Here is a 24,361-nt window from a genome sequence, read left to right as displayed (position 1 = left end):
TTAGTGTAATGTCTGTTTCTCCACACTAAAATGTATGCCCCAGGAGAACAGGGAACTGAAATGCATATGAGAGGCATTTGGTAAATATTGGATAGAAGGGTAGATGAATGAATCTTTACAGACTTTAAGTTTAAACAGCATACAAGGATTGTATTTCAACAAGTATTTCCGTTGGTTCATCAGATTTCTGAATTTGGACATGAGTATTATTGTTTTCCTTAGCTTTAAGAACCAAGTTTAATTTAAGAAGACTATAATTTCCCCAGAAGTTAGTTTAGATTTAGTTAGGTAAAATCAATACAGATATTCTCAGCTAGCTATAGGACAGACTCTTCATTCCAAGAACTCTGGTAAATATAGAGTGGTGCCCCTAAAAGCTTCTTAATTATTCACTGCTTTTTATCTGTAATTAAGGATTGAATGAATGAATGCAGGAATGCAAATCTCCTCAGTGCATATTATGTATATGGCCATGGACAGTGTTAGAAGAAGGAGAAGTAGACTTGTTCTCATTATTTTCTGTGCACTTTGTGTAGGGAACTAAGCTAATCTCAGGGAATACTAGAAGGGCTAAGATCCAATATTTATCCTTGACGGGTTTACATTCTAATTGGGAAGACCAAAAACTATGAAACAATAAATATCAATAAGAGAAACTTTATGGGCCAGGCATGATGGCTCACGCCTGTAATCCCAGCACTTCGGGAGGCCGAGGCGGATCACCTGAGGCCAGGAGTTCAACAACAGCTGGCCAACATGGTGAAACCCTGTCTCTACTAAAAATACAAAAAATTAGCCGGGCGTGGTGGTGGGTGCCTGTAATCCCAGCTACGTGGGAGGCTGAGGCAGGAGAATCGCTTGAACTCTGGAGGCAGAGGTTGTAGTGAGCCGAGATCACACCATTGCACTCTAGCCTGGGCAACAAGAGTGAAACTCCATTTCAAAAAAAAAAAAAAGAAAAGAAAAAAAACCTTTATGATCAGTACCAAATGAGTGGTATAGAAAATAAATAACGTGGAGGTTCATAGGAGACTATACGTACTCATTAAGGTCAGAAGTTTTCAGAAGATCCTTCAGAAAAAAAGACCTCAGATGAGCCATAAAGTGTGAATCTTACTTAAATAAGTGGTCAGGAGAGGAAAGCTTGTGCAATTACAGATAAATGTCATTAAAAAATGGCAAAGGGGGAAGCCAACTAACCAGTCAGGAAGATTGGTGGTCTCATAGGAGTGATAATGCCTTGTTAGGATTCTGTAAAATCTGGTCCTTAGTTTTTCCAGTCCAGAAATTCTCATTTTTCCTAGTCATCCACGGTAAGCATATTCTCAGAGAGTTAACTCTGCTAACAAAATCTAAAAGAGACTAAGATGAAAATTAAAAGACTGTGTATCCATTTACAATGAGAACTTTTTCAGTGAGTAGGATGATTGGTTTTGGTATCCAAGTCACCCCTTTCCCAGTATCAGATTACCTATGAAATTGAATTAGTATCAGAACAGTGCATGGTGAGCAGAGTCAAACGAAGGACCCTTCTCTTCTTGTTTTAAATGAGGGGTCTGCTCAGGGTAGAAACCTGACAAATGTGATCAGCATGGAAAAATCATTTAGAAAAAAAATCAAACTTTTAGAGACAGTAGCAAGACCACTATTACTTATTTCACCCAAAACCAAGACTGCATGTGTCATTTAAATAAAAATCTAAATGATAACTCTTTTTATAGATTTCTCTCAATTTTTGCAAGGTTTATGGTATATTAACTTTCCTAGAATTCACTGATCTGAGTATAGTTTTGAAAGAAAATGAAAGTCAAGGAAGTATCCCGCTTTAGTTTCTGTTTCAGTTGCTATTGATTTATCTTTAAGCCTCTGATTATGGCATCAGGCCAAAAAAGACAACCATAAAAAAAGGAACAGTCTGCCCTGACAGACTAATGAGCATAGACCAAGGAAAAAATGCTTTCCCGGAAACTCTTGTGCTTAGAAGAAATTTTCTAAAAAGTGAGCAGGAGGACATCAGTGATTTCTGTGGACTGGGAATCCCCTCAGCTGGTGCAGAATGTGCCTTGGAAAGTATGGGAGAGGAGGGCAAAGCTTCCCCTTCATAGTTTTCACTCTGAGCTCTCAAAAGATTCCCTGAGCTCACGGTGTTCGATAATACTGGTTATATACTTTTCGATTACCCATGCGTCTCATCCTTCATAGCCAGCCTAAGTGAAGGGCAAAATGAGTGCTGGCAAAGTGGGTGGTAGACCCTAACAATCATCATGGCGTTGGAGGAGGGAGGGGCTCAGAATAGCTTCTGTTTGGATACGTTTTAGGCTATGCAGTGTTTCTGCTCTCATGCACTTGAGAGGACTTTTACAAATATGGCAGATTTCATCATTTGGAGGAAGACACAAAATTGGAGGACATTATAATAAAGTAAATGTGTTTGGGGGAAGTATGGTGCATTTCTTTCTCCTTCCCATAGATAAGATATTTCAACAAAATAAATTAGAATTTTGTGATATTTTGTTCTGTTTTTAATCAAAATCTTTAGAAAATGTGTAGTTTTAATTTTAATTGATTCATCATTGGTTGTCTTTTCAGAAGAGGAATCTTGAGATACGATGTAGTTCAGTAGTGCATGTTATTCCATATTTTAGATTATCATGTTTGGAATTGGTGGGTTCTTGGTCTCACTGACTAAGAATGAAGCCGCGGACCCTTGCGGTGAGTGTTACAGTTCTTAAAGATGGTGTGTCTGGAGTCTTTTCCTTCAGATGTTCAGATGTGTCCACAGTTTTTTTCTTCTGGTGGGTTCATGGTCTCACTGACTTCAGTAGTGAAGCTTCAGACCTTCGTGGTGAATGTTACAGCTCTTAAAGGTGGCGCGTCTGGAGTTGTTCATTCTTCCTGGTGGGTTCATGGTCTTGCTGGCTTCAGGAGTGAAGCTTCAGACTTTCACGGTGAGTGTTACAGCTCATAAAGGTGGCACGGACCCCAAGAGGGAGCAGCAGCAAGCTTTACTGTAAAGAGTGAAAGAACAAACCTTTCACAGCATGGAGGGGGATCCCAGCGGGTTGCTGCTGGCTAGCTGGGGCAGCCTGCTTTTATTCCCTTATCTGGCCCCACACACATCCTGCTGATTGGTCAGTTTTACAGAGAGCTGATTGGTCTATTTTACAGAGAGCTGATTGGTCCGTTTTACAGAGAGCTGATTGGACCGTTTTGACAGGGTGCTGATTGGTGCGTTTACAATCCCAGAACTAGACACAGAGTGCTGATTGGTGCATTTACAATCCTCTAGCTAGACATAAAAGTTCTCCAAGTCCCTACTAGATTAGCTAGACACTGATTGGTGCATTTACAAACCTTGAGCTAGACACAGGGTGCTGATTGGTGTATTTACAATTCCTTAGCTAGGCATAAAGGTTCTCCAAGTCCCCACTAGACTCAGGAGCCCAGCTGGCTTCACCTAGTGGATCCCACACTGGGGCTGCAGGTGGAGCTGCCTGCCAGTCCTGCACCACATACCTGCACCCCTCAGCCCTGGGGCGGTCAACGGGACCAGGTGCCATGGCACAGAGGCAGCGCTCCTCAGGGAGGCTCAGGCTACACAGGAGCCCACAATGTTGGGTGGGGGAGGCTCGGGGTTGGCGAGCTGCAGGTCCCAAACCCTGCCCCCACAGGGAGGCAGCTGAGGCCCAGCGAGAATTTGAGCGCAGTGCCAGCGGGCTGGCACTGCTGGGGAACCCCCTGCACATCTGCAACTGCTAGCTGGGGTGCTAAGCCCCTCACTGCCTGGGGCCGTCGCAGCCCGCCAGTGCTCCGAGTGCAGGGTCTGCCGAGCCCATGACCACCTGGAACTGGTGCTGGCGGGAGAGCACCCTGCACAGCCCGGGTTCCCGCCCACGCCTCTCCCTCCACACCTCCCTGCAAGCAGAGGGAGCTGGCTCCCGCCTGGGCTAGCCCAGAGAGGGGCTCCCACAGTGCCTGCGGTGGGCTGAAGGGCTCCTCAAGCATCTCCAGAGTGGACGCTGAGGCCGAGGAGGCACCGAGAGCCAGGGCTGCTAGCATGTTGTCATCTCTCATTATCATTTAGTTTTCTTCAACCTCTTAATGACAGTTTGTCTTTGTGAACAATTTGAAGATGAATGCTAAGTCAGGATTTATTGTGTAGAGTCTATAACTCACACTAGGGCATTTCCAATTTAGAAGCAGTTTATTGAGCAGCACCAAGGAACTATGAATACATCTGTACTTATGGTGCCAGGAGTTTTAGGACATATTCTTCTTAGGTACTTAAGTGAAACTATGGTTTCAGTGTTATGTGTTAATCTCAGACTTGCTCAATTTCATTACCAGTGTCTGATAAATAAAATTTCCAGACAAGGCAAGAAGAAGCAACTAATATTGCCTCATTCACCCCTTCTCCAAAAATAAAAACCCAGTTTTTTTGTGTGTGTACTACTTATAATCCACAGAATGTGCTGACCCTATCATAAAGATTTATAATTGTTGGCTATGAAAATCTTTTCAGAAACAGATACAAAGAGGTATATTAATTCCATGTGAGCATATTAGGTCCCGTACTCAGTAGCCAAAAATAATTAAGTATAATCTTTCCTTTTCTAATAGTATTATCCAAAACTACTCCATTTGTTTGAAAGCTCTTCTTGGCTAATTAGAGGAAACAGTCCTGAAATTTTAAGTCACTGTGGGTGTTTGGCTTCTTAAGTTCCATGTATTTAAAATTGAATCTGCAGTTTTTTCTGCTAAACTACATCTTCCCCCTCATATCCCTATTTCTGTTAGTGACAGAACTATTCTTTCAGACATCAAAAGTTCAGTCTTTTTCCCTTGTTTCTTCTCTTGCTTTAAAATTAGATTCAAATCCTTAACATGTTCTTTCTTTTTCTCAGCTTCAACTTTCTTTTTTTGATATGGAGTCTCACTCTATGTAGCCCAGGCTGGAGTGCAGTCATGCAATCTCGGCTTATTGCAACCTCCGCCTCCCGCGTTCAAGCGATTCTTCTGCTTCAGCCTCCTGAGTAGCTGGGATTACAGGCATGCACCACCACACCCAGCTGATTTTTTGTATCGTTAGTAGAGACGGGGTTTCGCCATGTTTGCCAGTCTGGTCTCGAACTCCTGACCTCGTGATCCACCCGCCTCGGCTTCCCAAAGTGAGCGGATTACAGGCGTAAGCCACCGTGCCCGGCCTCAGCTTCAACTTTCACGTCCAATCTATCACTGTCTTGATTCTTTCTGTAGAGTGTGCTTGTCATTATATTTCTACTCTTACCAATATCACCTTAGTTTAGCCCTTCTTCTTTTTATGATAGTAAAATACAAATAACATAAAATTTACCATTTTAACCATTTAAAAGAGTATGATTCAGTGGAATTAAGTACTTTCACAGTGCTGTGAAGCCATCACCATAATTTAGTTCCTGAACATTTTCATCACCCAGAAACCCCATACTCATTAAGTAGTTACTTCTCATTAACACCTCCTCCAAGCCCCAGTCAACTAATTTGCTTTCTGTTTTTATGGTTTTTGCCTACTCTAGATATTTCCTATAAAATGGAATCATACAATATATGGTCCCTTGTGTCTGGCTTTTTTTACTTAGCATATTTTCAAGGTTCATCCATGTTGTAGCATGTATCAGTACTTCATTCCTTTTTATGGCTGAATATCTATTGTGTGTGTATACCACATTTTATCCATTCACTTGTTAATGGATATTTGGGTTGTTTCTGCTTCCTGGCTGTTGTGAGTAATGCTGCTACGAACATTTGTGTACCAGTTTTTGTTTAAAGAGCTGTTTCAGTTCTTTTGAGTATATACCTAGGAATGGAATTGATGGATTATATAGTAATATATAATTACTATAATTCTGTTTAACTTATTGCAGAGCCAGCCCCATACTTTTCACACTAGTATTTTCCAAACGTGGGACACTACCATGTACATTGATAATAACATTTAGTATCAGTGAATTATTCTTTTCTTAACTTCAATCCCTCTGATTAATTAAATCAGGGGGAATATTATTTTTTTCATTGTATTTTGTTTTATCGTTACATTTTATTTCCATGGCATGTATTACCATTTCACATGTATAGTAGTGAAAGTTTACTTTTGATGTTAATATATGTAAAATAAAGTGGTATATAGAGTTTCTAAAAATATAATGAAGATCAAACAGAGAAATGTTAAAAAAAATTGTAAAGATGATACGAGAATGCCTTGAAGTTTTGGAAATACAGACCTGAGCTATTGCAGCTATTGCAGCAAATCCCAACTGATTTTCCTTCTCCAGTCTTTCTCACTTTCAATCAACCATTCATGCAATTCCTAGAATATTTTCCAATGATTTTGATAGGGTCACTCTGTTCTTCACAGACATTTGTTGAATCCCCATTTTACAGAGTAAAATTCAGGGTTGTTTATCTATATTTTCATGTCTTTCATCCCTCCAACCAAACGAATCTAATTATGATTCCTAAAAATCACTTTCTACTTCCTGCTACTGTACATTCCCTTATGTCATTCCTCTGCTGTAAATTCCTTTTCCCTTAGTTCATATTGCCATTCAATAGGGTCTGATATGTACCAAAAACTGTACTGTTGGCCTGGACTACAATGGCTTTCTTTTACACTTATGAGACAGCAGATAATAGGCACAGAAATAATTCATTAATTACAATGGCAGTAAGTAGTATGATAGAAAAATAGAGAGTGTTATGGAAATAAATAAATAGGACATCTGATCTAATTGAAACTGAAGGGGTGGTTTCAAAGGCTTCTTGGAGAAAATGTCATTTAAGCTGAGACCTAAGTAATTAGTAGGCGTTAGCTTAATGAAGAAATGGACAGAGAGAATAGTATGTGCAAAGGTACCAAGGTGGGGAGGATCTTGGCTCAAATATGTTAATTATTCATATTTCATATATTTATTTTGCTATGAAGAACTTTAGGTATATGTTTTCTTCTCAATAATAATGTACTGGCCTATAATATTTAATATACTTCTTACAAATACCAATTTATCGTGCAGCCTTAACTCTGTGAATTTTTTTTTGAGGCAGGCTTTTGCCCAGGCTGGAGTGCAGTGGTGTGATCACTGCTGACTGCAGCCTCAACCTCCCGGACTCAAGTGATCCGTCCACCTCAGCTTCCCAAGTAGCTGAGACTACAGGCATGTGCTACCATACCCAGCTAATTTTCATATTATTTATGGAGATGAATTTTTGCCATGTTGCCCAAGCTGGTCTTGAACTCCTGGGCTTAAGCCATTCACCTATGTCGGTCTCCCAAAGTGCTCAGATTATAGGTGTGGGCCACCATGCTCAGCCAACTATGTGAATTTTTATTTTTAAAGAGACTTAAAAAAAAATCAGTGTAGTAGTCAAAGATTAAAGATTAAAGTCAAGTCTTTTTTTTTTTTTTTTTTTTTTGAGGTGGAGTTTCGCTCTTGTTGCCCAAGCTGGAGTGCAATGGCATGATCTTGGCTCACTGCAACCTCTGCCTCCCAGGTTCAAGCGATTCTCCTGCCTCAGCCTCCCTAGTAGCTGGGATTACAGGCGCGTGCCTCTACACTCGGCTAATTTTTTGTATTTTAAGTAGAAACGGGATTTCACCATGTTAGCCAGCCTGGTCTTGAACTCCTGACCTCAGGTGATCTGCCCGCCTCGGCCTCCCAAAGTGCTGGGATTACAGGCATGAGCCACCCCACCCAGCCAGATTCAGGTTTTAAAACTATCCAGGGAATTTATATGGAAGTCCCGTCTCTATATAGAAATTTATATAGATTTATATAACAATTTATTATAAATCTGTTTTGTATCTATGACCTGTATAATAATACAATATATATACCTGATTATAATCCTAAAATAAATATTTTTATTTTTCAAATGTACGGGTGCCTATATAGAGAGTACTGCTGTCAGTCAAGGCTTTTGGTTACATGCAGAGAAACCAACTCTGGCTATCTTAAGGAGAAAAATAATTTAGTTGGAGATTGAAGAATCCACAGGACAATGGAGAATAAGTCTTGGAAAATGGACAAAGACCTAAGGGAGCTAGGTGATAGGAAGGACTAGCCAGAGTCATGCTACAGGAACACACATTGGGAAGCCACTACTGTAAGACTTTCATTGTTGTTGCTGCTGCTGCCAGGCTTTAAATAATTTTCTTACTCGTAGTATCTTTGTGATGCCGGTTGGAGTTCAAAGTCTAGGGTAGAAACAGCATGGCTGAGTCCTTGTTGTGGCTATAGGAGAGGATCTCCTCTCTTTGGATTCTCTCTTTTGGCCTCCCTCCAACACTCACATAAGGGATTTTCTCCAAGTAAGAAGGGGGTTTGGACTATCAAGACCTCCCCCCACTGACAAAACAAACAACTGTCTTTCCCACCTACCCATTAAAATATATTTCTAAACAGTTCTGCATGATGATGGATAGGCGTATGTTTCTGAAATATAAGGCAAAATTTTTAAAGGCATCTCAAATGTCCTGGAAAGTATGTAGTTGTTCTTTTTTTTTTTTTTTAAAAAAAAAGAAAGGTTGTGGTAGTTTATTAGAGAAAAAAATGACTTTGATTCTTTAAACTAGTCTTGAGTATACCCAAATTTTATAGTATATAGGCATCAAAAAAGAAATTTATTAGATTACGTATTTTTCTAAGAGACAGAATTACGAAAAGTGAAGGTGATTGCCAGATATACATTTGCTTATTTTTCAACATTTTTCTTTGGTAGACAAAAACGTTTTATATTTCAAATGTGTCCAAGATATTGCTATCATTTATACAAATGGATAAAAACACAAAGTACAGTAAACACACATATCCTAATTGCTTCAAAACATCTCAATGAAAAACAGTTAAAAAACATCAAATTAAGACCAGTGCTACTAATTTGGTTATGAAATATGTGCACTTTTGCCAGTATCCCATAGCGTATAATTTTTTCATAGTACATTTTATGAATTACATTTCATGAATTGGTTATAAAACAAACCAAATGATGCATAAGAATGTTTCCCTATGTACTGATGTGCTACATGATATTTGGAGAAAGAAATGTGTATTTGCGTGAAAAAACATTTGAGGAATGTTTTACTACACATAGATGCTTTTGACTCATAAGAGCTTGACTCCAGTAATAATGTCAATGTCTCCACTGTAACCACAGATAGTAACATAGCATAAAGATCAATACAGAGAGATGACTTCTAGAGACAGAAATGTTCTCATAGTCACAACAGAATAGTTATAAACATCAAATCTAGAAGGTTTTCTAGCCTAGAAATGCATGAATGTATAATACAACAAGTAACAATGTGAAAGCACTTTGTAAACTCCAGTGGTAAGGAGCCTTTCTTAAGGTAGCTTTTCCTAGAAATCCATTTAATTGTTGGACTACTTTGGGCAGCGGAATTTTGATTGTCATTCATTCAGGAAGACTGTGTTTCTATTTTTGGTCCTTTCACCCACCTTTCATCCTTCACATAACTGTACAAAAGTTGAAAGTCACAAACCTATAGAAAAGTCTCAGTTTCCTACTGCAGAATTCTTGTCATTTCAGTAGTCACAGTTAAACTTGTTCTAAGTTTTTCAAATCCTCTTTTCCAGGACTTCATATGTTTTGATATTTTTAAAAATTCTTTCTTTCAACTTTCTGGAATAAGAAAACAAGAGTTTTATTTACTTGGACTGTTCTTATTTCCCCCAGGACATCTAAAAATATATAGTAAGAAAGGGAAACTGTTACAACCAAGACCCCTTAACAGAATATTTCACACAGGATCATAGCAGAATCTTTCTGTAGTTGTCCATATTATTTTCTTTTTCAAAAGATCTGTCTTGGATAAAACAGATTATAACATGGGAGTAATCTGGTAACTTACTTTGATTATAAGTCTTGCTTGCTTCGATTTGGGATTTAGGCATCGTTGTCGTTTATTTTCTTTCAGGGTAATACTGTTAAAAGAACATACAAAAGAGTCTTAAAGTTTAGATGCAAATACATAAACAAAAAAGCCTGCACCATTGTCATCTTCAGCAAGTTCATTACTTACATCACTTCTATTTTGTCACAGTTGTTACTTGGGTAAATTATGGAGGCTTTCTCAATATCTGCCACTTTCACTGCTTTTACTCCAGGGCCTATGCAAAGACAGCGTCCTCTTTTGAACATAGGGAAACCTAGAATAGATCACAGCATTAGTTAGTAATGCATCTGATTGCAACAGATGGCTGTGGTTTATAACTGGTGGCGAACGTGAGCAGAATTTTCATTAAGGGTGAAGATAGTAATTTGTCAAATAGCACTTAACACAACTATTACTGGGAAAAGAGTTAAGTAAAATGTTGATTAATTCTCTTTAAATTTGTAAGCGAATCACTAAAAAACGGGAAGCATGAAGGAAGTTTATTGGAGGTGAAGCTTGTTTTGCCCCCTTGATTTTATCCTCAAGTATTTTCCCAGAAAGCTTGTTAACATGATTGCTATATAAAATCTTCTTACTAGACACTTAAAACTGTTGCTAAAGGCTCTTGCCAGATATTCTAGCCAAATCAAAAATTCCATGAAGTCCATAATTTCTAGTTTCAATAATCATCTCTAGTACCTTAAACACATCCATCATTTCTGTGCTAAAGCTGTATAACTTCTAATCTGTGAGATTAAATATAACTTTATCATGTCTTTTAGGATAAAAGTGGAAGAAAAGACATTTGAAACATTAGAAAAGGAACTTATAGGTTGAGAAATAAAAAGTCCTGCTTACCTTGAACAACCGTAGTACACAATATCATAGCTAAGGCTATAGCCATGCCCTTCACACTCATGTTTGATTTTTTCTGCTGCTGCGGTTGCTGCCACTGCTGCTGCTGCTACTTCAGCTTTGCTACTCTTCTTGGAAGGAGTAGAAATGCTGAACATGAAAGGAAATTGACAATTGGTATATATAGAGCATTTTATACACCCGCAATCCTTTTATGGCACAGGAATTTCCCTCTTTGAGTCATGCACCTTTCTTGCTTCCAAGAGTTTCTGTTTTGTTCTCTTCTAAATGCTACTGTCCCTTCCTATTTGTAGTAGTGTTGAAAGTGATAAGAATGTGAAAGCACTGTGTAAACCCAGATGGTAACCAGCCTTTTTAAGGTAGCTTTTCCTAGAAATCTGTTTAATTGTGGTGGGCAGCGGAATTCTGATTGTCATTCATTCGGGAAGACTGTGTTTCTGTTTTTGGTCCTTTCACCCACCCTTCATCCTTCACATAACTATACAAAAGAATATTCTGAGAAGCTTTTTCTTTATCATCTAACTTTTTCTTTCCAGTTCAAACTCTTATGATAGATAAGGCCTATATTATTTGACACCAGATGACCTTTTCATATTTTTGCCTGTAAATGAGTGCCTAAAGAAGTTTCCCTGTGCTTCTATATTTATGTCCATATTGTTTTGCATTTTCAACAATTTTTACTTTATATATTTTATTTATTTTGTTTCGCTTTATTTTATTTTTAAATTTAATTTAATTTAATTATTTTATTTTATAATTATTTTATTCTGCGAAGCTTTTATTACAGGCAGATGGCAGGGGGCTCAGTCCTTCGCAGCTGCTTTCCTCATGGCGGTCAGGACGTTGCTCAGCTCCTCCTGCCTTCTCTTGGGGCAGATGTTTGTCCCTACCCTTTTCTTGATGAATTTGAGGGCCCGTTTGACCTTGGAGACCTTCAGTAACTCCATGCCACGCCACTCGTTAGGGGTGAAGCCACACACCTCTGGGATCATGTCCCACACAAACTTAGTGTGTTTGGTCAGGCGCCCACGGTGGTTGTGCCTGGGCTTGCTCACGTTCTTGGTCACCTTGTGGCCCTTATTGAGGCCCACTACAGGGTAGTACAGAGTCATGGCTTCTGCCCTCCAATGGTGGCCATGGCGGAAAACTACTTTATAAATATTTTAGCACTGTTACTTAGTACATGAAGTTGTATGAGTTGTGTTAGGGATCATAAAAAAAAGTGATCCTCTTTCCTCATGTGATAGTTTTACCTCTGAGATTCTACTTTGATGTAATTCCTATCTTTTTTTGTCTTTCTCTTTTCCTGTTAAGCTTCCTAAATCTTTGTTTTAAGTGTGTCACTTGTAGACATTTAAGAAAATCATATCCAAGGAGCTTTCTAATGGGTAAGCTTAATAAAATACATTTACTGTTTAACTGGTAATCTGTAATTTTTAAAATGCTTCCTTGCTGATTCTTTATGTTTTCTTTGATTTCTTTCTAACTTTAAATATGTTTTATTTAACTTTTTGAAGCATTTTTTTTTTTTTTAATGAGATGGGTCTTACTCTGTCACCATTCTGGAGTCGAGTGGCACAATCACAGCTCACTGCAGCCCTGAACTCCTGGCCTCAAGCAGTCTTCCTGCCTTGGTCTCCCAAAGTGCTAGGATTACTGGGATGAGCCACGGTGCTTGGCCTTCCTTAAGTAATTTGAAAGGAATACACTGTTTTACATTTCGATATTCTTAAAATTCTTTAAAAAGATTTTTACTTGAATTTTTCTAATTATTTACATCAACCATCAATAATATTTTTTTAGCTCCTATCTTTGTAACATAAGAAAATCACTGTAACTTTCTTTCAAGAATTTTTCTCCTATTTCCTAGTTTTACCAATAAAAGTTGGTATAATCTGGGAATTTATAGCTGGTTTACTACTTTTAGATTATTATTTTATCTTATTCAACTTCTTTTTTTTTGAGAATTACCATTTGCATTTTATCTTTAAATTATATATTTATTTAGATATAATCCTGCATTTAAATTCTTTAACAACCATGACTAATCTTTAAAACCTCTGAAAGTCTTTACAGTAGTCACCCATTAAATGAGAAATTCTAGAAACAATTCGTAAGTTTTAAATTGTGCACTTTTCTGAGTAGCATGATGAAATCTCACATCATCTTGCTCCATGACTTCATCCCATCACATAGACATTTTATCATCTCACAGCATCACTAGAAGAGTGAGTACAGTACAGTAAGATATTTGCAGAGAGACTACACAGACACTTAACTTTATTACAGAATACTGTTGTAATTGTTCTATATATTACTATTGATGCTGTTACTGTGGCTAATGTATGAATCAAACTTTCTTATAGGTATGTATGTATAGAAAAAACTACAATATATACAGGGCTCAGTACTATCTGCAGTTTCAGGCATTCATAGGGGTCTTGGAACATATCCCCCAAAGATAAGGTGGGGGGGCTAGTATATTTTAATTAATTTCCAAGTAACTGGAATATTCTTTCCCTCTTTTCCGTCAATTCATTTGACATATGTAAATAGAGACTAATTTTTCCTTAGGAATATGGGTAAAGTAAAAGGAATGTGTTTGTGGAGCTCATAAATCCTTATCTGCTATTATTTTTTAATGTTGCTTTTCATTTTCTCAGCATTAGAAACACAGTAGAGCATAGTTAATAGGGGAGGCTCTGGAGTCAGTCTGTGTTCAAATCCACACTCGATTATTTATTTATTTTTGAGATGGATTCTTGTTCTGTAGCCCAGGCTGGAGTGCAGTGGTGTGATCTCGGCTCACCACAGCCTCTGCCTCCTGGATGCAAGTGATTCTCCTGCCTCAGCCTCCCAAGCAGCTGGGATTACAGGTGTGCACCACCACGCCTGGCTAATTTTTATAGTTTTAGTAGAGATGATGTTTTGCCATGTTGGCCAGGCTGGTCTCGAACTCCTAACCTCAGGTGATCCTGCCGCCTCAGCCTCCCAAAGTGCTGAGATTACCGGCGTGAGCCACTGTGCCCAGCCCACATTCAATTATTTATGAACAAGTTACCTCAACTTTTTGAGGCTGTTTGCTCATCTATAGACTGGGGATAATAATAGTACCTTTTTTTTTCCTTTTGAGATGGCGTTTCTCTGTGTCACCCAGGCTGTAGTGCAGTGGCGTGATCTCGGCTTACTGCAACCTCCGCTTCCTGGGTTCAAGCGATTCTCCTGCTTCAGCCTCCCAAGTAGCTGGGATTACAGGCATGTGTCACCACGCCCAGCCAATTTTTATATTTTTAGTAGTGATGGGGTTTCACCATGTTGGCCAGGCTGGTCTCAACCCCCTTTTTCATAGGGCTGTTATAAACTAGGTATTAAAAGAGGTAATGCATATTAACCATTTAGAAAAATATGTGGCACTTGAAATGTATTAACTGCTATTACTATTATCAGTGTCCTTTTCTGAATTGGCATACCACATCTAGCTTGTTTTCCGCATTAACACAAACACAACCACTTAATAAAAGATTAGTTGACATTGTTATAGCATATAAAAATATTTTAAATTATAATAACCATGAATATAAAAATGGCACACTAATCATAAAAATCACTTACAGAAAGTGCATGAATGCAATAGCATAGTTCAAATAATACAGACAATAGTGAATATTTCTGCTTACTAGCTAAAGTTGTGTTGTCATATAGCTTTGGGGTAAGAGAATTTCTTAAATAGGGATTCTTAATTAATTTTTTAAAAAAACCCTGGAAATTGATATTATTAAACATATTTTTACATTATACTGTTTTAAATATAAAATAGACTTAATTCAAACTTACATAAAACATGACTAAACTCTTTCTTTTGCCTTCACGTGTGAATTACTACTTAGCTGTGTAGAAAAACTGTGGATCACAATTTTCTCCTTCAGTACTCTGCTGGGAATCCTGGAATGTATTCCCCAAGGATAACGAGGGGGCTACTGTATTTTATTTTCTAGTGTTTTATTTTCTTCCTTACTGCGAAGGTAATATCTGATACATTAAAAAAAAATTACAGCTGGGCATGGTGGCTCACGCCTGTAATCCCAGCAGTTTGGGAGACCGAGGCAGGCGGATCACTTGAGGTCAGGAGTTCGAGACCAGCCTGGCCAACATGGTGAAACCCTGTCTCTTCTAAAAGTACAAAAATTAGCTGGGTGTGGTGGTGCATGCCTGTAATTCCAGCTACTTGCAAGGTTGAGGCAGGAGAATCTCTTGAACCCAGGAGGTGGAAGTTGCAGCCAGCCAAGATCGCGTCACTGCACTCCAGCCTAGGTGACACAGTGAGACTCCGTCTCAAAAAAACAAAAAGCTAAACATTAGAACATATGTGATAAGAAGAACCTTACCACCAGAGATGACCACTATTTTAGTTTTCTTCCCTCTGGATGGATACACACATACACTGGATACACACACACACACACACACACAGATTTCACCTAATAAGTGCTATATCAGACTATATCAGGTTCCCCCACGCTGCCCCGCCATGTGTCAGGGACTATAAAGATACTTCAGAAGGAGACAGAGGAGAAGACAGGGAGAAAAAAAAAATTCTTCCTTTTCCTCTGTGAGGAAGACTACTGCATAATCTTCCTCACAGAGGCTGCTGCTTGTGTATGACCCTAGAGGAGGGGGCTATCCCTTGCCCATGTAGACACATCTTTGCTTTTCCTCAGAGCTAAATTAGTTTGAAAACTGAGGGAGGTTTATTTAGTTCTTCACTTCTTCAGGTGATAGATCCAAGATTATGCAGAGTAAGGAGAGGGATTGGTTTTGTGCTGTAACCTTTTCACTTCATCTCCTTGAACCACTAAATAAGCCTAATTAGGCTTTAGCAGGTGCTAATATGGTTGCTCTCTCCTTCTATAACACTCTCTCTCTCTTTACTGCTCTTCCTCCCAGTTGTTCCTGCCTTAGAGTTTCCTGGAAAGCACTACTCTTTTCTATAGTAGTTCATTTGTTCATTTACTCATTCATTCAGCAAATGTTTATCTTAAATGTCTGTCACATGTCTGGCACTCTTTTGGGTATTAGAGATAGAACAGTGAACAAAACTCACCAAGTTCTTTCCGTGTGTTGCAAATTTCAGAACCTTCTGCCTTATTGTAGAAGTTAGTCTGCCTGATTTCTGCTGGCTCTGTAGATGTGTGGGGTCAGTTGTGTCTTCAGGATTGTGACTTGTTCTGGCTCTATACTCTCTGACATCACATGAGGAAGATTACCTTCTTTCACAGCATCTCCTCATCTGGTGAGCCTGAGAGATCCCTATTTTTTATATTTGTATAATACAGTTTTTCTAGCATGGAATGCATTTTCCTCTCTTTTGAATCCTTTCCTTCCTTTTAGTCTTGATGTCTTCATGAAGTCTTTTTCATTACATCGTGGTGTCTTCTTGTCCTTTATACTTTGTAGAAATTACTGTCTTTTCTAACTTTATCCAGTAGAAATATAATGCAACGCATGTACATAATTTTAAATATTCTGATAGCCACATTTAGAAAGTAAAAAGAAACAGATGAAATTAATTTAAATATATTTTCTATAATTAAGCACAAAAATATATTATCATTTCAATGTGTAATCAACGTGGATATAAAAATATTAAATGAAATATTTTACCTTTTATTACTAAGTCTTCAAATTGAACTAGCTACATTTCAGATGCTTGATAATATGTGTTTAGTGGCTACCATATTGGACAGTGAAGGTCTAGTTATTCATTTGGCATGTATTATATGCTGACTCCATACTTATTTTAAACTAAAGCTGAGGTTGGAGAGGCAGAGAGATAACTGTCAAACTCCTGTAAATTTCCCTAGTTGCTTTCTTCCTTCTCTAAGTCATTATATCTCATTGCTCTTTTTCTTTGATTAAATGCAAAAAAGATCAGATACATTCTCTGTGTTCTTAGTAGTGTTGACCTTTTTTGTTGTTTCCAGAATTGGACTATTTTATTTTATTTTCCCAGGTTCACCCACTAAAATAAGCTTTGCTTTTAATTTAAAGACGTAGGAGCATCCCAGGAAATGATGGAATACCAGTTTCCATAAGTAATCACTCTTTCAGCTTAAACAATCTGTAATCTGTGATTCTTCTGAAATTTTATTAATGCTCCCAAATTAGCCAATTAATGTAGAATTTTAAAATGTTTCCAAGTTAGAAGAGATTAATGTAAGTTATTTAAAAATAATTTCCAACTCACCATTCACCAGGTCTCTGAATAATATATTGCCTGACAAAAGAAAAAAAGGTAGTATCAAGGATATTTTGTTCAGTTAAGTTAGTGAAAAGTGGGTTACAAATGGATACTAATGTTTCCATTTATTATAAACGAGTTTGATTTAAAAGAATCCTGTTTTGAGTGTTAGAAGGTAGGTGACTCACTCCTAGGGAAGAGGTTGCCAGGCATGTAATAGACACCTAAAATAATGTAGATAGACTGAACAGATTAATGTAGAATCCCAAATTCTTAAAAGTACAGTAGTATAGTACCTGATGTTCTTTTATACAGGGACTCAGGCATGCCAATGAATTTAGGGAGCTGCCAGTGGATTTTTTTTTTTTTTTTTTGAGAGCTCTTAAATAGAATACTACTGTGAGTTTCTTATAATATTATTAAAATACCTGTCCCAGAAATTAGACAGATTCTGCAGGCTATATTCGAGGTAGCCATTAGGCACTGGGTAAGGCTCTATTTTTTCCCCCAAAACTTGAGTAAATTGTATAAATAACATTCAAATCATTAAGACATTGAGGAATAGTGCATGTTTTATTGCCACTGAAAAGAGTTTCAAAGTGACGATGAATTTTTGTTTTAGACCTGCTCTATCGCCCAGGCTGGAGTACAATGGCGCGATCTCAGCTGTCCGCAGCATCTGCCTCTCAGGCACAAATCATCTTCCCACCTCAGCCTCCTGAGTAGCTGGGACTATGGGAAGACACCTCCACAGCCAGCTAATGTTTTTGTATTTCTGGTAGAGATGGGGTTTCACCATGTTGCCCAGGCTGGTCTTGAATTCCTGGGCCCACGTGGTCTTCCTACCTCAGCCTCCCAAAGTGCTGGGATTACTGGCATAAGCCACTGTACCTGGCTGACAATGAATTTTAAATAAGGATGTTTCTGAGTTTATGTTGTATCTCTTTTTTTTTTTTTTTTGAGACAGAGTTTCACTCTTGCTGCCAGGGCTGGAGTGGAGTGCAATGGCGCGATCTCAGCTCACTGCAACCTCCGCCTGCTGGGTTCAAGCCTTTCTTCAGCCTCAGCCTGCCAAGTAGCTGGGATTATGGGCACCAGCCACCATGCTCAGCTAATTTTTTTTGTATTTTTATTAGAGACAGGGTTTCACCATACTCATGCCTGTAATCCCAGCACTTTGGGAGGCTTAGGTAGGCAGATCACCTGAGGTCAGGATTTCGAGACCAGCCTGGCCAATATGCTTTATCTCTTTCTGGGACTTTGACATAAGAAGAGATTTCCAAAGGTTGTATTCTGCTAATGTAGTCTGGTATTTGAGAATGAGATATACCAGCGCTCACATTTTATAAGGATGACTTCATCCTTGATATTTGCTACCCCAAACATTGCAGTCTCAAGTGCATGCACAGAAGAAGGGCCAGTTTTTAGTGACTACCCTATCACCATATGGACCTTCTCATGCTTGAGAGTGCCACTGGTGGCCATCTACCTTTCCTTGTCAGTATACATTTGGGGGATACAAATATAATTTTGTTACATTGATATATTGCATAGTGTTGAAATTAGGGCTTTTAGTGTATCCATCACCAGAATAATGTACATTGTACCCATTAAGTAGTTTGTCATCATCCACCACCCCCAACCCTTCCAAGTCTCCATTGTCTATCATTCCATACTCTATGTCTATGTGTACACATTATTTAGCTCCCACTTATAAGTGAAAACATGTGTGTACCCAATTTCTTTTTTCTTTTTTCTTTTTTTTAAGACAGAGTCAAAAAAAAAAAAAAAAAAAGAGTCTTGCTCTGTCACCCAGGCTGGAGTGCAGGGGCACGATCTCGGCTTGCTGCAACTCCTGCCTCCCAGATTCAAGCAATTCTCGTGCCTCAGCCTCCCAAGCTGCTAGGATTACAGGCCTGTGCCACCGTACCAGGCTAATTTTTGTATTTTTAGTAGAGACAGGGTTTCACCATGTTAGCAAGGCTGGTCTCAAACTCCTGGTCTTAAGCCATCTACCTGCCTCGGCCTCCCAAAATGCTGGGATTATAGACATGAGCCCTTGCGCCCAGCTGGTGTGTACCAAATTTCTGATGTTAAAGGAAAGGCAGTTATTTGTTCCCTGAAAGTTGAGCATAAAAAGAAGAAATAAGCTTTAGTTTCCAGTGGTTAAGGATTTGAAAAATAGTTACTGGTAGTTCAGTTTACTTTGCTTTTTAATTCTGCCTCTTCATGCTGATCACATACAGGTTATCTCTGTCTTGTTACTGGAATTGGATCGTTTCTCATTGGCTTAATTAAATTTATTGCACAGGAGGAGTCTTCCTGAAACATTTAAGCTATACCTGATTTATTAACTATGGCTCTGTCATTTTTTTTTTTTTTTTTTTTTTTTTTTTTTTTTTTGAGGCGGAGTCTCGCTCTGTCGCCCAGGCTGGAGTGCAGTGGCGCGATCTCGGCTCACTGCAAGCTCCGCCTCCAGGTTCACGCCATTCTCCTGCCTCAGCCTCCCGAGTAGCTGGGACTACAGGCGCCGCCACCACGCCTGGCTAATTTTTTGTATTTTTAGTAGAGACGGGGTTTCACTGTGTTAGCCAGGATGGTCTCGATCTCCTGACCTCGTGATCCGCCCGTCTCGGCCTCCCAAAGTGCTGGGATTACAGGCTTGAGCCACCGCGCCCGGCCGGCTCTGTCATTTTCTTATAAATTAATTAAGAGTTTGATCTACCGTTCCTCTTCTGAAAAGAAAACAGTGTTTCTCTACCTTTTTGGTAGAAGAGTTATTTTAAAAAACAGCTATTATTTGTCTCTTTTTTCAACCTGGCAAAGCACAGTATATACATATTATTTGTTTTATCTCTAACCAAATTTAATTGCCTTGGAATGTCACTTTTTACATTTAGTTAAGAAGCGGGGTCAGGGGACAGCAGCAATGAAAAACACAGGAATTCCTTTCTGGGATGAAACAGGAGTGAAAGGCGTCTCAAAGGTCTGACAGTGTAACTCCCAGACCCAAGCCTCCCTGGAAAATAGAAAATGCAAAAGAAGATTAGAGCAGAAGACTAAATGTGGAACAATTTGGGATAAATAAAATCTGACGGTCCTGGTGAGAAAGCAATTAAGAAAGCTAGAGAAGGTGTCTAGAGCCCCATTTAATTTACATTTCATTGAATAACAGGAGAATGCTTATTGTGAGACTTGTTAAAACTTGTATTTTGTTGGTAAAGTTTATCCTCTATTTCCCCATTGTGATTTGTAATAGTAACCCTTAGAAAATTTCAGAATAGGCCGGGCACAGTGGCTCACGCCTGTAATCCTAGCACTTTGGGAGGCCGAGGCAGGCGGATCACAAGGTCAGGAGTTCAAGACCAGCCTGGCCAATATGGTGAAACCCCGTCTCTACTAAAAATACAAAAATTAGCCGGGCGTGGTGGCGGGCGCCTGTAGTCCCAGCTACTTGGGAGGCTGAGGCAGGAGAATTGCCTGAACCCGGGAGGCAAAGGTTGCAGTGAGCCAAGATTGTGCCACTACACTCCAGTCTGGGCGACAGAGCGAGACTGTGTCTCACAAAAAAAAAAAAAAGAAAGAAAATTTCAGAACAGCCAATGTTTATTCCAGGGACTGGATAAAAAGGGAGAAGCCTGTGCTCTTTTCTGCATTTAGCTGTGATAAATAGAGTCTCTGATCTGAGGCAGTAACTGATGTCAGTGCAATAGGTAGCCAGCAGGTCAACTCCTGTCCCTAAGGATTTATACCAGATGAAGGTCTTGTGGAAACAGGAAAGGATAGAGAAGGAGGCAGTGAAACTACTTTAAGACTTCAGTGACAGTGCTGCTCCCTCAGTGCCATCCCTCTACCCCACTGCCTTTCTCCTTCTTAAGCTTTTGTTCTAAATAATTTCCTAGAGTCCCAGTAACCCTAAGTGTTATCTCTCTGCTCATTCTAGGTCCCTTTCCTTCCAGAACCCTTGAAGTTTGAGTTTACATTTTTGCAAGGATGCCAGGGATTAGCCCAGTTAGTAGGTCAAGCTTCTAAGGGTTAAACGAGTGGAGGGAGACTTTTTACCTCTACCTGTGGGGTCTTCCCAAAATCTGATGAATATGCAGAGCCCAAAGCTGAGTCTGGAAAGTCAGAGAGGCCTGTGAACATATTCTAAAACTAAGGACTCCAAAAATAGGTCTTAAAAGCCAGGAATCAAGGGTTAGGGGAAGAGAAAAAGAGTTGCAGGTTTAGAATAAGGGGGCAGCAGACCTGGAAATTGCCAAGAAGCAGCATTATAGCTTAATAGCGTCAGAGTAATGGGAGGATGGGCTGGGGGTGGATGATGTGTGCAAAGAGACCAGGAAAGGTGCAAAGTTCCTGTTGCCTATCAGTCTGAGGAGGAGAAATAAATGTATTCCTGACATCTCACGTTGAGATTTAGAATACTTTTCTCTCTAGAAAAAAAATACATACTGGATTAGATTTCTAGGCTAGCCTGCTAAAATAGTTTCCTCATAATGAACTTGAAATACAGATTCTAAGTATCATGAGAAAAATCTTGGTAGAAAACAGTGGGTTATCAAATGAACTTTCGAATTAGTTTCCACTAATAAGAGGGGAATCACCTATCAATTAGAATTAAAGAAGAGTTAGCCATACTTTAGTATTTTATCACGGCTTACACATATTTATTAAGATTATTTACTATTCTTTAAAAAGTTTAAAAAATAATAGTGACACTTTTGAAGAGCATTGATTAATTATTTTATCAAATATCCCTCAATTTGTCTTATCTGATATTTTCTCATAATTGGAATAAGGTTTTGTATTTTTGGCATGAAAACTACAAAATTATGTTTTCTTTTCAGTATGTTGTATCAGGGTTCATAATATTGTTATGTGTTATTATTAGTGATGTTTACCTTGATTATTTTATTACATTTGCCATCTACTAGGAAATACCTTACAGGTTGGAGGAGACTTAGGAGAAATAACTAAATGCAATGTGGGTTCTGATAGGAACCTAGAAAAAGGACATTAGTGGCAAAATTGGTGAAATTAAAATAACGTCTGAAGTTTAGTTAACAATATTCCAATGTTCCAATTGGTTCCAAGTACCAATGTTCATTTCCTGTTCTAGATAATTGTACTGTGGTCATAAAAGATGTTAACATTGGGGAAGAGGAGTGAAGGAAATAAAGGTACTATCTGTACTGTTTTCTGTAAATCTAATATTAACTCAAAATAAAAAGTTAAAAAATAATGCTATGTAACACTTACATAGTGCTTCCTATTTACCACATGTACTTTGCATCTATTAACTCTGGTTCCTTTCAACAACCCTGTGAGGGGAACTGCTGTTATCTCCATTTGTCGTATGAGGAGACCTAGATACAGAGAGGTAAGAAGCATGTCCAGTGTCACATGGCTGTGAATTGGTCACATAGCTAGAAAGTGGCTGAGTTGGGATTTGAACTGAAGCACTTTGGATCCAGAAATCAATTACAGCATACTGGCTTTCAATGTGTTATATATGCACATAGTTTAAAAAGATTCAGTTATACTCTTCTCTGATGCAATCTCTGTTACAAGTTTTTGGCTTTTGTTTTAATCCTTCAAGGAAGAACTTACTTTCGAACATTGATAGGAAGGCAACTCACTTTGGTTTGAATTTGCAATATTCAAAGCTATGCTATGGCCGTGTTTTAGCCTCCCTTCAGAATCTTCTCATGGCGTGCTAACAATTGTAGATAGCAACTGTGTTGGAAACTAGGGAATCCCATCTGAGTTGGTCAAAGTCTGCGAGTAAAGTGCTAATTGCTCATAACTACTATGTTATGATTAAGTACAGTATGATTAAGTAGACTCAAACTTCATTCGGAATTTAACCAAATTCTGCAGTTGCTCTCCTGAGTACTTTGATTAGTATGAATGCTTTTTTCATTTTACTATTGAAATTACATTTTTTAACTCAAAAACTGCCAGCTGTTGTAACAATGGCTTTGTTTGTAGTCTTTAAAATTGAAGAAAGAGTACGACGTGAATTACTATATATTAGACCTTTGAGAGTCTGAATGAATTGCTTGAGTTTGTTCTAATTAGTGTACCTAATGTAGATACTGAGCTTCCTTAAATTGCCAGAGGTGTAAAGTTTCACAAGGTACTGGTTGCTGTAAAGGAAGACTGACTTTGAGTTAAATAGAAAGTTGATAAAAATGCATATATTGACAGTTACTGACTCAGTAAGCTTTATAATTCTAGGAATCACTGCTGATTCATATGTTTAGATATACTCATTTCTATCTTTCTGTTTCCTAGGCCAAAAAGAAAAAAGAAAACCAATATTTAAGAGGTGAGAAAAGTAACAGGAATTTCCTATCTATTTATACACATACACACAAACACAAGCCTGTAGCCTTTGCTGCAGAAGCAGCTTGTCTTTCGTTCCATAGTTAGGGCATTTTTTTTTCTGTGCGTTGAATTAAAATTTGTAAACAGCAGGAATTGTGGCTTGTTAAAAGAAAAACCTTAGACAAATTAAATTTAGTAGAGCTTAATTGAGCAAAGAATGATTTGTGAATCGGGCAGCCCCTGAAACAGAATAGAGAGGCTCCAGAGCTGCTGTGTGGTGAAAGAAGAGTATGGATAGAAAAAGGAAAGTGATGAAGAGAAAATGGAAGTGAGGTACAGAAACAGCTGGATTGATTACAGCTTGAAGTTTGCCTTATCTGAGCATAGTTTGAATAGTTGGCTGCCCTTGATTGGCCGAAACTTAGTGATTGGCACAAGAGTAGATTACAGTCTGTTTACACATCCAGTTAGGTTACAGTTCACTGTGTATGAAGAAACCTTTAGGTTATAGTTCACAAGGTATGGAGAAACCTTTAGACTGAACTTAAGCTGTATAGAGACAGCTTTAGGCTAAACTTAATTTAACAGACTTTTCGGTTGCCTTTGGATTGGTGGGGCAGGGGAAGAATCTAATAGCAGACATTCGCTTTGGAAGGTCCAAAGATCAATTTTGTTTTCTTGCTGTCGTCTCGTTATTTTCTCTTGTTTTTTTTTTTTTTTTTTTTTTTTTTTTTTTTTTTTTTTTTTTTTTTTGGCGTAAGCTTTACTTGCCTCTCCAGTCCTTTTCTCTATCTTTACTTTTTGATTGACTATAATATGGAATTGAATTTTTAAAAAAAAACTGTAAAATTTATTTTTAAAAGTTTATTTCTTGGTCTTGCATTTAAAAGGCTGTGAATTGAACCTTTCTTCTTTCTTTAACTAAAAAAAAACTGTAATTAAGTGGCTTTTTGCTTAAATATGTTCTCAACTGATTTTTCTCCTTGTAG

At 38.4% G+C, this 24,361-nt stretch overlaps 2 protein-coding genes and 1 pseudogene across 4 annotated transcripts in view; 1 reads left to right on the top strand and 2 right to left on the bottom strand.

The window, feature by feature from the left end:
* ART3 (ADP-ribosyltransferase 3) overlaps positions 1-24,361 on the top strand; it is a 98,431-nt gene that overhangs the window by 15,165 nt on the left and 58,905 nt on the right. Inside the window, exons 2-3 of the mRNA XM_025385701.1 lie at positions 22,742-22,822; positions 23,340-23,373. The gene's annotated coding sequence lies outside the window, so the exon portion shown is untranslated. The remainder of the gene's footprint in view (positions 1-22,741; positions 22,823-23,339; positions 23,374-24,361) is intronic.
* Positions 8,549-16,204, bottom strand: CXCL11 (C-X-C motif chemokine ligand 11). 3 transcript variants are annotated; one of them, XM_025385704.1, is made up of 5 exons: positions 15,906-16,204; positions 10,787-10,933; positions 10,076-10,202; positions 9,905-9,977; positions 8,549-9,675 (listed from the first exon to the last, which is right to left on the bottom strand). In XM_025385704.1, exons 2-5 carry the CDS (start codon positions 10,845-10,847, stop codon positions 9,652-9,654), a joined length of 285 nt encoding a protein of 94 aa, XP_025241489.1. In that variant the 5' UTR covers positions 10,848-10,933; positions 15,906-16,204; the 3' UTR covers positions 8,549-9,651. The 3 variants fall into 3 exon arrangements, with proteins under 3 accessions (XP_025241489.1, XP_025241490.1, XP_025241488.1); XM_025385705.1 differs by lacking the exon at positions 15,906-16,204 and having other exon boundaries at positions 9,901-9,977; positions 10,787-11,066; XM_025385703.1 differs by lacking the exon at positions 15,906-16,204 and having other exon boundaries at positions 8,549-9,671; positions 10,787-11,066.
* LOC112624311 lies at positions 11,608-11,916 on the bottom strand (annotated as a pseudogene).

Source organism: Theropithecus gelada, chromosome 5 (assembly GCF_003255815.1).
Source record: "Theropithecus gelada isolate Dixy chromosome 5, Tgel_1.0, whole genome shotgun sequence".
NCBI lineage: Eukaryota > Metazoa > Chordata > Mammalia > Primates > Cercopithecidae > Theropithecus > Theropithecus gelada.
The sequence above is the reverse complement of the archived record's forward strand: the minus strand, read 5'-3'. Positions and strand labels throughout refer to the sequence as shown.